Source organism: Larus michahellis, chromosome 8 (assembly GCF_964199755.1).
Source record: "Larus michahellis chromosome 8, bLarMic1.1, whole genome shotgun sequence".
NCBI classification, from domain to species: Eukaryota; Metazoa; Chordata; class Aves; order Charadriiformes; family Laridae; genus Larus; species Larus michahellis.
In genome coordinates this window covers 42485620-42502926 of record NC_133903.1, presented here as the reverse complement: position 1 = coordinate 42502926, position 17307 = coordinate 42485620, and the positions used below count along the sequence as shown (strand labels likewise).

Sequence of the window (17307 nt, the reverse complement as noted above, 5' to 3'; positions counted from 1 at the left end):
AAGGCACGTTGACACATGATTTCTCAGGAGACTAAGTAGTCTATTATATTGTATGAATATATATCTCCTTACCCTTGCCTTCTCTTCCCCCTCCTTTCCCCTGCAGAGTGTCTCAGATACATTTCAGAATTACTGAGTTTCATAAACTGGGTTATGAAGGGCGGTGAGGGTGCTGCATGTGTGGCAAGGTAGGTCATACAGGTTTTATAAGAAGGGTTGCCTGGGTTCTGGTAGTTCCTTGGCAGTAAGAGCAGTGCAGCTATGGCTGGTGTTCCTTACCTCAGTGCCTCATCTCCTGTAAAGCTACCATAATTCTTATTTCTGTAATAGAGATATTAAAGCTTGGCTGAGGTTGCAAGTGCTTCACGGTGTGTCCAAGACGATTTGGAAAATTAGGCACTATATTGTAAAATACGTCAGTGTTAGTCTGAAAGACTTCTAGCTGAAGAAAAATATCCTTGCTTAGCTGGAAAGATCTCTCCATTCCCCTCTGTCTTAATTGCCTGAGAAGCTGGATGGAACAGGAGGGAAAAGGCAGCTCGTAAGCATGCTGTGTCAGTGGTCCGGAAGCTCTTAAAAGATCCTTTTTTGGCTTTTGAAAATAAAACCTTGGGAAGGTTAAACAGAGTAGAGTCGGGACGTGGCAGTCCTTTAGAGGTCTTTCTCTTCAAAGATGAAAGTGTTTCAAGGAGCATGCTTGGAGCAGCTTTCTCTTATCTCTGGGGTGCTCTTGAGCAATGTTGCGGGGAGAGGGATGGCCAACAGTGGCACGTGTTCTGCAGCGGTCCTGTTCCGTCTGTAAGAGGTTTCAGAAGTACAGAAGAACAAGGAAGCAAGGCAGGGGCACTAAGATACTTGAGACATGGAGCACAGCTTATGAATACAGTATTGAGAGGTGCCCAATACCGTTGCAGTGTACGGGTTTGAACATTAACGTTTCTGTTACTGATCTAGTCTTCTTTAACAGCACATATGCGAAGAAGCTTAACAAGGTGAACCGCTGTGTTTCCAGTGGAGGTTTGGTGGGTTTTTTTGGATGAGAGACTGCAGTATGGCCCAGGGGTAGGGGTTTAAGTTACAACTGAAATTTTCTGGGCAGCTTTTATTGCGCTCTGCAACTCAAGCAACCTTTTGCTCTGGGGGGTTTCTCTCTGCCCCACCCAGCAGCCCAAGCAGTCAGTGATCCAGAGAAAAGGTTTATTAAGGTCTGAGGGGAAATAAGTTATTTGCGCAGGACGGCTCGCTCGCCGTGGTCTCCTTTTTCTGTTTACAAAGAAGTAACTTAATATGTCTTTTCCTGGTCCTACTTGTTTGGTTTGGGATTTGTTGTTGTTGTGAGATGCCACTGGCAGGCTCCGTATCGCTGATAGATGGATGGTCAGAAGGACACGGCTGCCGGCAGCGTCTATAGCCAAAGTGCTCTCTGGCTCCAGCTCATGTCTGGGTACCTTTTTCAGGATTAGCTTTTGTTACGCTGATGAATAGTTTGTTGAATAGTTTGTTCAGAACGGCACCGCCGTTCTTTTACTTGGAGCCACGTAGAGTTTCTCAAATATATAGGTTGCGTTAAAAATCATTCGCTGTGAAGCTGTTAATTTTTACTCAAAAGAAAAGAAAGAAGCAAAACCAAACCCTATTGCATCAGTTTTCAAACACTGCTTAATTTCTTCTTGCTTTTTTAGAAAAACATGTGTTACTCATAATCTACTAGGGGCTGGTTAGTTTATTTTGAATTCTTTTTGCAGCAGCACACTGAGTTAAATTCTATGTCTGTAGGCTACAGCAATCCAGAGAGAACAATATATTGCACAAAGCACTTAAACTTGTGCTAAAAATATTTTGCATTTATTCTTAGTTGAATAGTTTCTGCTGGTTTTGGTATCACAAAACATCATTATCCTTTCAGAAAGTGTGGGTTTTTATTAAAATAGTTAAAATAAGTCAGTTTACAAGGTCAGGAGCTCTTACTGTATTTAAAAACAAAAAGTCTCTGCCGTAAATTTTGCAGCTTTTTCTTAGAGAGATGTTGGGTACCGCAAGTAGTGCTTTCATTGTTTTAGTTTTTAACGCTACCCTCCTCCCTCCTACCAATTAAAAAAGCCCACAAGGAAGCGATGAGTTTAAGGATGATAAAGCATAGGTATGTCCCTATCCCCTTGAAGGTGAAGGAAGATGTCTTAAAATCTGGGTGTGCAGTGATACGTTACGGAAATAACGATAAAACTTGCGTCTCAGGAAGTCAAAATCTTCTGGACAGACTGGGAGCAATCAGAAGGCCGACTTAATTTCGCTTTTAGCCATTATTGTTCCTCATCTGTTCTCTTGGATTATTCTGATTGCTTACTGAAATTATGCTGATTAGTCTGTAGTGTCTATAAAATAGTTTTATCATTTTTCCTTTGGGTGCTACAGGTAAAAAATTAATCCAAGCTCTTCCCAAGCTTTTAGCTGAACTATCTCCAGGGTTTTTTTTGGATGTATCATGGTGGCAATTTTTCCTTCTTTACTCAGCAGGAGCTCCTTTGCAATTGTAATTTCTGCTGAATGCAGTGCATCCTTTGTGGATTTTTAGATTTCTTTTTTTTTTTTTTTTTTTTTTTTTTAGTTGCAAAACACTTGCAGCCCAGTGTGAAAGATGTAGAGATACGATACGACTGTCTCCTCATAACTGCTTCTGTGTTGTCCTGTAGCAGCTGGTGTATCACCATCTAAATTGAGGGCACATCTCTTACCTCTAGGCACGTGGGGCTGTGCCAGGGAGAGCCACGCTCTGGCTGTCCTGCACTGAAGCACTCCGGTTGCTATTGCATGCTCTTTGTTGAAATACGTGCGGATAAAAGCACCGGTGATTGAAGAGCACCTGTCTGTAGCTGGAAATTGGAAAAAGCGTTTGTTTTTATGTATAAATAAACATAAAATCAGTCGGCCTCAGATGTCAGTTCTTTTTCATTTCCCTGTGTGAGAAATCACAAGCATGCTTGTGTTGTGTGAGAGGGAAGCCTACACTGAAGTGGCATCACTCCTCTTAAAGAGGAGCCAAGTAAAGAAGCGTACTTGGCTATTTAATAACCTCCTGTTCTGCCACAGTCACATTGCCTTCATTGAGAGCCAGAGAAATTGTTCCGTAATGTTTTCTGTTAATTCCCATCTTTCTCTCCTTGGGGAAAAAGTGAGTGTCAGTCTTGTTGCTGTCTGTGTGCTCAGGGAACAAACTTGTCATTGATTAATATTAACATTGAGTAATATAAAAGGAGTTACACTTTCTGCTTCTGAAAATGATCTGCAGTTCATAGAATTTCTTTGTCTGGTATCATGTGCCCTTCATTCTTTCCAGTTCTTCTTGCCAAAAGGATAAATGTATTTTTAAAGCCCTCCACACGCTCCAATACTTGTAAAAGTGGCCCTTGGATCCTTCCGCTTACGTGTTTACATAATCATTGTTATAAGTTTTTAAAGTAATGTTAATTTAAGGTATCTCAGGAATATATCCATGCAGTCCTCTCCGTTCGTCTTGGAGAGACCAAACCGATGTGGCACCAGATTCATCTCTTTGGATGTGTAATTGCCACAATGTCCAGTCATTCGTCCAGAGTTGTTTCACGTATGTGTAATATATAGAGCCAGCTTTCTAGTTAAAAATCATCTGTTTTTATATGGATGCTAATTTTTCTCTAGCTTCCCAAACTGTAATATTCGGGGCTGAAGCATGATCTGGCTTCATACAGTGAGATATGGAAGAGGATGTATGTCGTTACTCAGTTGGCTGGTGAGAGAATGAAGTCATTAGTAAAAGGGAGCACTCTGCTGTCAAATCTTCTATCACAGCAACTGCACTCTATCACCATAATTATATTTTTCAAATGCAAATGATAGCTTTAAGAATTCTTCCTTTGGTACATCGTTTACAGGAGCAGATCGGTTCGTATTTCTCAGTTGGAGACAAATCTCGTCAGAGGCTAAGGGCAGGAGAGTCTCATCCATTATGTTTATTCCCTTTTTTCTGAAGGTGTTTATTGGGTAGAAATATAGCAAACTGCAGAGTCGTAGGAATAAGCTTCCTCACCAGAGTATTTTGTCGGACAAGTTGCCTTTAGGGTTTCTCATCTGAGGAGAGCGACCTGTGTGTCTCAGGAAGGGAACCCCGGAGCCATGGCAGGGAGGAGACGGGCAGAGCCTGGCTGCCGAGCGGTGTTGCTCTGCTGTTCTCAGCCACGCCGTGTTTTGAATCAGTAAGAAATATGGCAGTGCCCTAGATTTAATTTTTATTGTTATTCTTTGAGGCGGAGAATTGCAAGTTGTCTGTCAGATTTCGGGAGTGGGAAAAGCTTAGCCTAGTCATCTGCAAATCCAATTTCTTATATTCAGAAAAAAACGTTCTCTCTTTTTTTTTTTTCTTCTCATGTGTCTTAGTGCAAGTACATCAATAACATTCGTCCTTTCAACTTTAACATGTATCATTATTTGTCATTCTGTTTAATGATCACTGACCTTGAGAGATTACATCCCACAAACCTGCCAAATTCCCAGCTACCGTACAGGTGTACTGTCAATTTTTATTAAAAATTTCTGTCTTCATGTCAAGTAAAATTTGGTATTCCAAATTATTGGTGTTCAGCTATTGATGGATTTTTTTTTTTCTCCTTTTCTTCCAAATCCTCTGCTTCTCCAGGTATGAAGATGAATAATGCAGAGCACTGGTTTCGATGATGCTGGGCTTTTATAACTGGATTCATTAAGGAATACAAAGAAAATTCTTACAGGGATCAATAATGGTGTCTTCTGGCTGCAGAATGCGAAGTTTTTGGTTTCTGCTCATTATCAGCTTCCTGCAGTGTACTGAAGGTAAGCTTTAGTTTATTTTTTACTTCAGTTTGCAGATGAGGTGAATGGTCTGTACAGTTAATTTCTGTTAGATGACTTGAAGTTCTGGGATGTCAAACTAAAAGCATTTGTCTGTAGCATTTTCTAGGTTTAATTCATAAGATTCAAATTATTCTCTTTTTTAATGAAGAAAGAAAATATATTTTTTGGTTTTGATACAGTGTGCTATGTTGAAACTGAAATGCAGTGTTCAGACAACTGAAGGGACAGTATTAATATCCTTGATTGATAGATGCCTTATTTTTGGGGTCTTCCTGTTTATTCTTCTTTTTTCCTGTTCTCATTGCGCAACCATTTAGAAGCAACGTATAGATATGTTAAATGTGATAGAAAATAACTAAACAGTGCAAATGAAAAGTCTGTTTTACTTTTCTAATTTGGCTGGCTGAAAATAAAATGCCAAACACTTCATTAAGATTAGAACTGTGCAAATTAAATTTCAGGAAATAAACCTCAAAGTGCATACAGGAATAGCATCTACTTAAAAATATTTTTACTTTTTTAAAAAAAGGAAAAAATACTTCACTGCTATCAAATATGGTGTTTAAAATAGCTCTTAAATTAAACATAGGAGGAAGGAAAAACCTTTTAAAAAAATTTGTATCCTCTATTCTTTATTTGTTTTTCTTGATAATCTCTATTTTATCCAGTTATTTTGCTCTCATAGTAACAGCGAAACATGAATGATCAGGAAAACATTGTTTATGAGATTTCTGGGGGTAAGAATTTTGATTGACTAGATTGCTGGTGAAAATACTGGTTTAGCAATAAACTAGCACCTCCACGCCTTCCTACATCATTCAGTAATCGATATATAATATATAAGGCTTCTTTGGCGCATCTGTGGCGTGATCTCACCATCTTTTAAAGCAGATACATACCTTACCCTGTCAAAATTCTTTGAATTTTAAGGTTAAATTTTCAGATATACTTCAGGAAAGCTGCTCTGCCTCCCCCTCTCTTCTTTCCCCAATCTATACAAACCAAAAGAATCTAGTCCCCAAAAATGGCAAAACCCGAGATTAAAAACTTCAATATTGTATGCGGTCTTCCATGTTCACTGTGTAATTTGCTACGCATTTATTCTAGGCTAAAACTCGGATCTTGTGTTGTACTGACAGACAAGCTTTGCTAAAATAGGTTGTTCATACGTATGTGTGAACACACACATCTATCAGGGAGTACGTACTAGGAGTCTTCATGAAGGTTTCTGAACATGGGGAAGTCTCATTTCACTTAAGTAGCTTTCACGGTCAGTTTCCCCCTCGCTCCCCTCTTCCTTAAATATTGCCGGGATATATTAGAAAACTGGCATTTCCCATGGGACTCTGCAGATCATCATTGATGGGGTTTCTGATTTGGTGGCTGCTGTATGGACTGCTCTCTTGGTGTCTGTTGAGTCTGTGGACGTGGGTAGAACCTCACTTTTATAGGAAAGTAAGTGCCAACAGCTGGAAGGTAGACTAATTTCAGCCTCTTTCACAGGTAAGGAAGGTAAATGCATGTTAGGAGAATGGAATTGCAAATCTTACGACTGGCTGGTTAGGTAATAACTTGTGTTAATTATAAATGCACTTACATTGCAAAAGTGGTTGCACTAGTTGAAACCAAGGGTGTAGGAAGTAGAGGCATCTATTTACGTTTTTTCCGAAGCTTTAAAATACTAAGGATTTTATTTGTTATTGTAATTGTTTTGAATCCCTGTATCTAGTACATTTTACAAAGATTCACATACTTGCAGCTTAATGCTGTGTGGTGGTTGAAAACATTTGGAAATAGAAAGGAAAAGCAGACAAACAGCTCTTCTCTGGTTTGGTTACAGTACTAGGCAGCATGCTGCAATGAGTGTTTTATCTGTTGAGTTTGGAAAGGAAAAAGTCAACTGAGAACTTCTGCAGATTGAATTTTTGCCATTTGCAGAAAGCTAATTTTCATTGTCATCTGTAATATTTCAAGTTCATTTCGTTCTGTCCCTGTTTTTCTTGCTGTTAGTAGCCAGTAGCAATCTTTTGATGCTTCAGTTGTGAATTTACTTTTTTAAAGTCTATACAAGAGCTGCTTTTTCAGCTAAAAGAAACAGGGAAGGAAATTGGGAGCAGATAACAGAATCATACCAAATTAATTGTAAATTCTTAAAATAAATGAAATATTGTGGCTCTGTATACTGGAAATGAATATTAATATAGAGTTGGCTTCCAGCCACAGAAGCAAAATGAATACCGCATTATTACACTTTCTCACAAGATTACATTGCCTTCTGCTTCAGTAATAAGAGATGCCAAGTGTAACGTGCTTTAGTAGCACTTCATGCCTGGAAGTATGAACATGAACAAAGGTTAAAATAAGAGCATCTAACTTTTGCTAGAAATAAGAAAATCTTTAATTCTCTCGCTTGGAACTTAGGGTTTTTTATAGAAATCTTATGTGTATATGCAGGTTGTTGCGGTTGGTGGGGGAGATGAAACCTGGCAAAATTCCCTGCTGTTATATTTTAATGTTTCTGTACAGTTAAACAGAGAGAGAGAGAGGAAAAACGATCCTGGGTGTGGACAAGTGACTCATTTGTTCATATAATGAAACATTTTCCAATCAAGATGAAGACTTCATTACCCTCACAGTGCCTTTACTTTAACTCACCAGGGAATTAGCAAGTAGGCACAGTTATACAAAGGCTGCAATTTTATTTTAGCGTCGCCTATCCAAATAGGACTCATATCTTCAGTTAAGAAGGTCTTGGTATTGCTTTGTTTTTCCTGCCTAGCGCAGCCCAGGTGCGGTTGCTTTTTGAAGCAGTCTGTTCCTTCAGGTCAAATGAACCTGGAACGGATGAGTGCCGGCAGCTGGAGGGAAAAACGCACCGAGTTATTATACGCTGCTGGTACATTGATCAACAACAGGTCAATATTGTTGTGTAGAGGCTTGAAAAAACATTGTTATTACCATCAACAGCAAAGCATTGCAGCCCTAAGTAAGAAAAAGATGAGAGGCAGGAAAAGCTGAAGTCATGAGCTTGAATATTAACGTCATTTCGGAAGGTATTTTTCTGTCCCTTTTTCTAGCATGTTCTACTGGAGGTATGTCTTTAGAACTACAATTTTATTACAAAAGACGTACTGAAAGAAGTACCTCGGAAAGCAGTTAGAATCGAAGTTACGCGGGTATCCCCGTGAAGCCTGGCCTCCTCCCGCGGCTGATCGCCCCGGGGAGATGGGAGCTTCCGCTGCGGCTGCACCGGGGTCCTGCCCAGTCCCACGCCGTCCTGGCTCTCCGCTCTTGCCGAAGGAGTGTGTTCGTGCTCCTGTTGGCCCCATGCCGTTGAGTCCCTCTTCTTTACTTACCTGGTTCCTACAAACTGTAGGAAAGGAATCACTTTTGACACCACCTCTATCTTTTTTTCTTTTTTTTTTTTCTTTCCCTTCCTAATTAGGTGAAATCATCCAACAAGTTAAAAATTATCTGAGAAAATGCAGAAAGTCAGAGTGAGATCACACGTCTTGTTTCCATAGCAAAGCAGAGTAAAAAGCTTATTATACATATTATTGGTTTCTCTTCAAGCAAGTTAAGGCAGATACACTAATATGCATATGAAAAAAAGATGTCAGAGCTAAACAGTCTGATTAAGTTTTTTGGCCTGTACAGGGTTTGATATTTTAAGCTTTATCTTGCTTATGAAGTCCACAGTTTCGAGTAGATTTAGGCACCTTTTAGTTCTGTTCTGCTGCTTGAAAGGCACAAGTGCTTGGGAAGCACGGAAATAATTTTCTTTGCTTACATTTTATTTTAATCAAGGTTTAATATAATTTTAATTTATTTTATTATGAAATATTATCTATGGTTTGTCCAAAGGAAGAAGCATCAAGCTTTCATTATCTATTTAATTCAGTTTTCCTAAACGGCATTAATGTTATTTAAAAAAAAAATCCAGCCTGTCTTTGCCTCTGAATGTACATTTTAATTAACATTACACTGAGAAATATAAATTCCTGTAAATTCCACTTATGCCAGCCAAGGAGCTGAGTGTTAAATTGGAAGCAGTTTTAAGTGTATATCCAACGTTAGTGCATTTACTAAAGAAAAGACATATTAAATACAGATAATGTGCGTTGCGGCCACTACAAAGGTATTTGATATTTTAGCATATTGCTTCAGATCTTCGGCTCCTGTCAGGTCACTCAGAGTTAGAGTGTCTAAGGCATATGACACCAGGTACTCAACAAACTGTGGAAGCACATTGGTTTTCCTACACATCTACTAGGAAGTATTAGTAGGATTTTGCCCAGGATATGAATTTAATAAATCTTGTACCCTGGACTTGAGAAGAAATCAGCTTCTGTTAATTAGCGGATATAAGTTCTACAAGGGGGGGAAACCCATTATGGAGTCACGCAAGAGCAAATAGGAGCAGTAATTTAATTTCTAACCAGGGAATTTATCACAGCGAGAGCTCTGTGAAGCGCACAGTTAGTAGGCAACTACTTGGTTTAATAGAGGTTGCAAAGCATCCATACGCACACCGAGCACGCTAAGGCCAGCCAGTTACTGCCTGCCCTTTGGAGGGTCTCTCTAGTAAGCCTTCCAATACTGCCTTCATTTTTAGCATATATACCTAATGTGTTTTAGGATTCTTTTTTCTTAATTGGTTAATGGAGATGATGCAGAAGAAAATACCTATGCGAAGGGAGCAACTGGATTTATGCAGACAGCTACTGCTGTAGAGTCTTGTTTTCTTTCCTGGAAGAGCATGCCATTTTTCACTGGGATACTGTGGTGCATACTTACCTGGGACATCTCTTTTTCCTTTTCTGAGGGAGGCGTAGGCCTAACATACCTTCTAAAACGGAAATTGATCTAAACAGTGTTACCAAACTTCTTCTTAAAAAAGAATGTCTGTTAAACTTTTCAAGTGCATTTCCAGGTAATCGAGACTGACAGACTGCCTGGAAAAGCCAGCAATTCTTTAACATGCTGGCAGTGAATATCCTTTCATATATTCCCTGAGCAGTGAGGTCTGCAGGATCCTATGCTATAACATTACATTTTTGAAACCTAGACAAAACCACCACTATTTTAAAATGTAGGAGAACCATGTAGAAGAATGCATGAAGAACCATTTTAAATACTGTACTAACAGTATAGAAGTTGCTAGGAAATGTTAACATAAGGGTCTGATAGTTTAAGCAAAGAGAAGAAGTATAAATGCAAAATTACTGTGAGATGAATAACAGTATTACTATTTTGATATGCTTTCTTCTTCGTCAGTTACTTAAAAACGTTCTCCTTTATGAATTTTGTATCGATTGATTTTGCATTTCTTGCGCTCTGTATTCAGAAGAGGAAAAGAACCCTGTAACGTGTAAAACTGTAGAAACGCCGTGTGTTGTGCCAAGGGCAGATGTTAGGTTTTCAGAGCCCTCTCAGCTGTTACTTCAGTGTGCCATCTTTCGCTGCCGTAACCTCGGTGGGTGTGGGTGGGAGAGGCGAGCCATGCAGCTGGCCACTGCAACGAGAGGGGGTTGGCTTAACCTTCAGCTAGCCTGCACTGACACCATTGCTTGAGGGGCTTTTCCTTTATTAAATATAAAGCTGGGTATATTCTAGATTAGTTTATTACAATAAGGTACACTTCCAAGAACACAGTAGCAGAGTTTGGACATATATGTCTTTCAAAAAATGAATAAGCTTCATTAGTACTCTGTTACTAAATATGGAAATATATATAATCTATTTTTATTACGTTTCATTTTTTTTAAGGTATTTAATTATTTTCATTTCTGTTTAGTGTCAAATGGAAGAATACTGCTCATCTTAGTAAGAAGGTTTTTTTATATAGCTTTAACAACATTGTCTTTCTCTATATCGTACTTTTAGGTCATAGTGTAAAATAGAAGTATAAGTGCCTGAAGCATCTGATACCAGTGAATGCCTCAGCCCTGGCTTTCTTATTACATTTAGCGTCCTTATGATCAGATTATAAAAATTATCATAAAGTATAATGATTTTAGATTTAATATTCTTTCCCAAGTTCTACAAACGCATAATGGGTTTTCTGCTCGCAAGCAGATCTATTGATGCTCATGGTCTACCTCTGTGAGTAAACATTACAGAAAAGTAATACATTTTATGCTTATTGCGTGTTGGATGGATGTCTTAATGTAAGCACGTGTATGTAGGATGAAAGCACTACAGAAAAAGGGCTTATGCAAACAGCTCTAATGTATGTTTCATGTATGTGCCCACTTCCGTGTTTGTGATCGTGTTCCAGGTTGTGTTATGTGAGGAAAAGGAGAGAAAACCATTCACAGGGAGATGTTCTTGGCTTGTTGTCCATCCATATTATCGTCATAAATGCACTTACTAGTATAGGAGCTCCCAACGTGTTCTTATGCAGTTGTATATATTTATACAGTAACGTTCATGGAAGAGATGCTTAAAAATTGTCTGTCCTTTTACAGTGGTTAATTAGTATCATATTTACTCATCAACATTGGTTGGTTAGAAGAATATTTATACTCGTTCCCTCTGATTATTATTGTTTTTCTTTGTTACATGACTTTGTACTTGGATAATACGGCACTAAATCAGCACTTCATTGTATTATATACTGTCCAAGTATAAAACCAGAAGAAAAGAAGATAAGGAAATCAAATACATCCGTATGTAGTAAGGGTTTGTGAATAGTTTTGTTGTACTTTCAGTTATATATGGTACTTCTTATGTGCCTGTGTTGGTAGAATCACTCTGCAGGTTTTTTATTTCCAATCACTTCTAATTTGATAAAATTTCATTCTGTCAAAGCTGGATCAGCTCCAGTTTTACATTTCTATAGATAGTACTGGTTTATCCATTGATGATTTGTTTGGATTGACATTTGGAATGAGAAACATGAATATTGGATGTTTTGCCAATCATCATTCACTTTTTTTCAGGATTACTGAATTTTTTACATTTTTAACACAGGATAAATTTTGTGTGGGTGATTCTGTAAATAAGCCACACCTCAAATCCAAAGACATCATACGATAAATTGAATATGCATTTTTTTCTGATAGATAGGAGCTGAAAAAAATCCTTTTGCTTGAAGGTGTCCCAAATTCCTGCCCTTCCAGAAAGTTTCTGGAACTACTCACTGGCTTTCAAAACCCAATTGTGCTAAATCTCTTTGTGTTTCTGTAATTTCTATTTCCCGGCTTTCTTTTGAAGTGTAGAGAAAGAGAGTTGTATGAATATTGGCTCGGTTGGTGGGTCCTTCTTTCAATTAGGGAGATGATTCATCCATGTTCCGGTGACGTTAGAGCAACTCGTGTAAACGTACACGAGTGAGTTGGCAGTGGTAGAGGAGGTTCCCTGGTTGTTCCTCCTGAGCTTGGACCAGTCCAGGTGGTTGGGAATATTTCATTCTTTTTGTTTTCGCAATTTATACTAGTATAATAATCACTGATGTTTTCTTGGTGTATAAAATGTGTGTAGGGGAGACTAGTTGGGAAGCAAAATGAATTTTTTTTCATCCGTTGCCTGAGCAACACATACATGTGAGAAACCCAGGGGGACCACATAACTTTCAGTCGTTGGATACAGCGCTCGGCGAGTTTTATGAGGGATCTTGCCGATGGAAGGAGAGCTGGCTTTTGTGTTCTCCCCGTCAGGGATTTTGATGTCTCTCTCGGGAGTTAGGTAGTTTTGTTCTCTTGCAGCAGAAAGTACAATTATTGCAGGGTGCTGTTTGAGCAATTTTCCTGTTAAATTTGAGTTCAGTAATTCATTTAGGAAATCTGAGGAAGCTGACGCTGAAACCAAATTCTCCTATCTGCTGCATTTTTAGTTGGCAATGAAAAATGTTTGCTTTTTAAAGACTTCAGCGCTATTTTGTATAATTTCTGTTTTAACCATCTTCTTAGCGAGCTTCAGTCAGATTTGCCTGTTTGCCACTGATCCTCTTCGGCTGTGCGTGTGACTTGATCTGCCTTTCACAGTCTTTCACGTTATTTTTTCCTATCTCTCCCCATTGAGCTGCCCCAGTTCTTTTCTGTAACTTAGGCTTGCAGATTGCCTTTAATGTTTTGTCATTATTTTTTTTTTTTTTTAAATTATAGAACGTTACTTTATTCTGCACCACTGTTAACATTTACCATTGAAAGTCTATTGGAAAAATGTGGTTTTCTGGCTTAGAACTGATCATGCCTTTTAGTGGCTTAAGACAAATGTGCTTTTAGTAAACAAAACCGAACAGTTTGCTGCTTACGCTTTTGCATCATTTAATTTGCAACAGATGAAGCTGGCATGTGTGAAGAGTGAAGCATGGAAAGTACTAGAGGGCAAACGGGTGGTTTGTGATGTGTATTATTACCCATAAAGATGGATAGAGTCCACAAAACATCACTTCATGTATTAATGTACCAGCTGGAAAAAAATTAAATATATCAGCATAGCACATCATGCATAAACTGTTTGGTTTAGGCCTTCAATTCAAGTCCTGCTCAGTACTAAAAAAAATTTAAATCTTCTATATCTTTATACTAGTGTAGATGTAGATATATCTGTCTCTTCATATATATTAAAAAGCATGCTGCGCAAATACATTTTTAAAAATTCACAATACAAAAGTCTGGAAGTCATCCATACGTAAACTGTCTTGAAGGATTTATAATATGCAGTGTTTTGTTCTGCATTGAAACTAAGCGCCGACAGAAAAACGGTTGAGAAATGCATCTAACCACCGGTGGTTTTCTTTACCAGTTACATTGTCATCTTGTAATATAACAATTATTTTGTTATATATAACAGTAGTAACAAATAATTTGCTGTATAAATTATTTTGTATTTCATTCTGTTAAATCAGCAGAGTCCTAACTTAGTCCTTGCAACAACTCGTTATAATATGTAACCTTACCTCTGTGATGCATTATTTTCTAGCTCTTGGATTTCTTAGGGATCCATTTTAATGGCATTCCTACGTTGCCTTCTTTTTACAAAAGGTTTTTTTGAAGAATGAAGAGACACTTTCTGAATATTTGCTATTAAAAGTTTGTTGTCGTGGTGATGTCATTTGTAGCAGACTCAATGATTCTAACTTTATTTACCTCAAAGCCTCATCTGTTTCCATTCTTTTTAATTAATTTTTTTTTTTATTTGGCTGATTTTAAAAATAAATAAATAAATAAATCTAGTGGTAATAACAGGAAAAAACTTTGCTGAGGAAAATCTTAGCTCAAGGTATGAATGATCGTGACCTGATCAAAATTTATTGTCTTGATCCTATTCCCATTTGGAGTAAGGGGTCGGCTTGGATCGGCTTGTAAGGGGGTGGGGGGAGAAAAAAAAAAAAATGCATTTAAAAGCATTCAGAGATGTTAAGCAACAATAAAACTCTGTAACCATTTAAATGACAGCAGCTGACTATTTGAATTAACTTTGTGTTTGGCTTAATTTGGGGTCCTAATTATTCCTAACTTACGTGAGTAGATTTCAATTATACAATACTGCAGGGATTTGTAACTAAGGCAACTAAAGGAATCATTTTACATAAAGTACTTTTGTTCAACTGATTAGGCAGGTTAAAATGGAATGATAGAAAATGGGAACTCTTGTCTGATAAGGCCCAATGAATCGTTTCCAATGACACGATGAAGAAATAACATGAGGAGAGCTCATTATTGAAGATTTTGAGAATTTTTATGCAACGTGTTTATATCTTGATAATGTGGTGTTAGTTAACCGCCCGCAAGCGATTCTCATGAGTATTAACAATAGATCCACCAATAAAAAGGCAGTTCACATTTTGTGGTTCACATTTTGTAGTCTGGTCTTCATGAGGTGACTTCCTAGAAGCTTGTTATCTGAAAATTTAATTGTTGAAAAGATTGGGGTTTTTATATATTTATTTACTAATGCCAGTTAACCATTTAAACAGTCAAAACATCTCATGTTTACTGCATGGTATTTCATGTTTTAGACATGAAAACATTTTTAGACCCACAGCTCTCATCTCTAATATCCCATTTATTTAAAATTGCTGTTCCATGAAAATAGTTCTCAATTGTGCTACATCCTTAGATAACCTGGGGGCACTGGAAGTGAAGGAGATATTGAAGTAAAAAACCCTGGAATCAGTTTCCATTTGTATTACCCACACAAATGTATACCCTTCATCGGGAATTAATTTTTGCACAAATTACCTGCATAGTTTGAGCTTAAAACCAGGTATTAATATATATATATTTCACAGTGTATAGATAGATGCTCAGCTAAAAATTCGTTTTTATTCTTCGAGTGTTTATAAAGTCATGACTCCTAAGTTACATCTGCAGCATAGGTAGGTGTCTCCTTTTAATGATTGCAGACTAACATCCCTGGACATAGAATGCTTATTTTGGTTTTTCTCTGGGTTTTTCATACTCCCCTTTTTTGGTTTCCTCAACCAGAGTATTGAAGGTTACAAGAATGCTTATTCTGCTGACTCAGGAGAACAGACAACACAATAGCACGTCGGCAACTTAAACTGCTAAGTCTGTTTTTAGAGCTGTCACATTTGCCCGTGCTGTTTGAATATACACCTAGACCTTATAGTCAGAGACTTCAAGAGGAGCACTACAGTTGTTTTCTGTGTATGCTGTGTTTAGGAGGTCAGAACTTGAAGTAGCTCTAATGAGGTCAATGTAAGGCTTTGATGGTGTTTAAAGGGAGGGAAAAAAAAACACCTACGAAGCATATGGTTAGAATGTGTAACAGTAATTTCTAAATTAGATTGCCAGTAAATACTTTTAACATAATAATAAATTTACACAATAATAGATCCACGTGCATTTCTTCCCTTCCCCCTGACAAATTCCAATTTTCTGTGGAAAATTCTTTTTTTGATCATATGTCTGCTGTTAACATATTAACACTACACACTTTCAATTAGTACTGCTGACAAGTTATTTAGGAAAGTCTCTGGAGCATGTGGAGATGTGCACAGCTTCTCCGTGTCAGGTGTTTGCTTTCCAAAGTGGAAGTATTAAGATTTAATTATCAGAAGATGTTTGCAGTAGGCAGCGTGCCTTTGGAAGACAGTCAAGGGCAAGGCTGCGCGTGCCCTCCTCGCAGCTGGGCAGGAGAACATCTGCGCCTGCCCCGTGAGCTGGCGTCATGGAGTTGGAGCACGGCTGCGCTTCTGGGTACGTGCACATCAGCGGGGTGAGCCAGGTAACACTGAGCGATAGCATTTTTGTCCGGTGGTGGTAGGGAGTGTTCAGTCCTGCTCTCTCACCCCATCAGCTCCCTTGTGGTGGCTTTGGCACCCGTGTGGTGGCCCTGGGGTGGACTGGTACGGGAAGAAGGGGTCTGTCTTATAGGAAGAGGTTTGCCCCAGTCACCTCCCTGAACCGTGTCACCCGGGCATTGGACATGTGGGAGAGGTGCAGGTCACGGTAGAGCTGTCAGAGTGCTCCACCCTTAAGTAGACGAAAAAACCCACTGAAATCTGTGCATCTACTGGAGCTTGAGAAACCACTGTGCCAGATGAATGCGCGTTTTATTTTCAGGGGGTAAAACAGGTCTAAAATGTGTCATTTTTTGTTATAATCTAGCACCAGTTTCACTCTTACCATGATCAATGCTACTCTGTGGGACTCTGTCATCTGAAGTCAGAGTATCTAGAGCCTGAATCTCCTTTATTTAGTTATGAAGATGATGAAGGGTATCCCAAATTGTCTGCAAGTGTTTAAAAGTGCAAGTATGAAGACTGTCTTTGTGGCTTTGTAAGGGTGTGGTTGGGTAGTTGTCAGAGTTGTGTCTGATTTTTGCCCTGAAGAGGAAAGCAACATTTTTCCAAAGGAATCATTTCCCAGATGAGCTAGTCCTTTCAAAGGTGCTTTAGGGATTTGAAGATAGCGTACACTTCAACAGGAACTGTAAATTGCCTCATTGTGTCTTGGTCCTTCTAGCTGAGATTTTTTTTCTTCTAGTGGTAGTCAGTATTTGAAACTTCAGAGGAAGGTGCCAAAACACTAAACTGCACAAAGTAGCCTGCTTACAGTGGACACTTCTTAATTATCCATTGTCGTTGAGTCCCAGTAGATTTATCCCAACTCATTGCTTAATTAAATACTTTTTTAACATCCTAAATTATATCTTTAGGTTTTGGAGTCCATTACTGTAGTCATGAATCTCCTGGTCTTTTGTAGACTTCATTTTTTTAAAGACATTATCATGGAGCAGGTTTCTCCATCTCTCTCTTCTCACCCCATTTCCAGGACATTTAATGAGAATATTGAATAACACCGTGTCCTTGTAAAGTTTGTCATCCTGTTTCTCTCCCTCCATCCTCTCCATCATCCTTTTCTGATCATCTGCGGCACCTCGCAAACCTCAGCTGTGCAGAGGAAATCATTCGGCTTCTCTGCATTGTCTTCCTTAGCCTTGGTCGCCTAATTCAGCAAACTCGTCACT

General features: G+C 38.5%; 1 protein-coding gene across 26 annotated transcripts in view; it reads left to right on the top strand.

The window, feature by feature from the left end:
• Nucleotides 1–17307, top strand: part of ADGRL2 (adhesion G protein-coupled receptor L2) — a 392373-nt gene that overhangs the window by 259953 nt on the left and 115113 nt on the right. For all 26 annotated transcript variants that reach the window (XM_074598825.1, XM_074598822.1, XM_074598823.1 and 23 more), the window contains one exon: nucleotides 4670–4842. In XM_074598825.1, the coding sequence (XP_074454926.1) occupies nucleotides 4770–4842 (73 nt within the window). In that variant the 5' untranslated portion in view covers nucleotides 4670–4769. The remainder of the gene's footprint in view (nucleotides 1–4669; nucleotides 4843–17307) is intronic.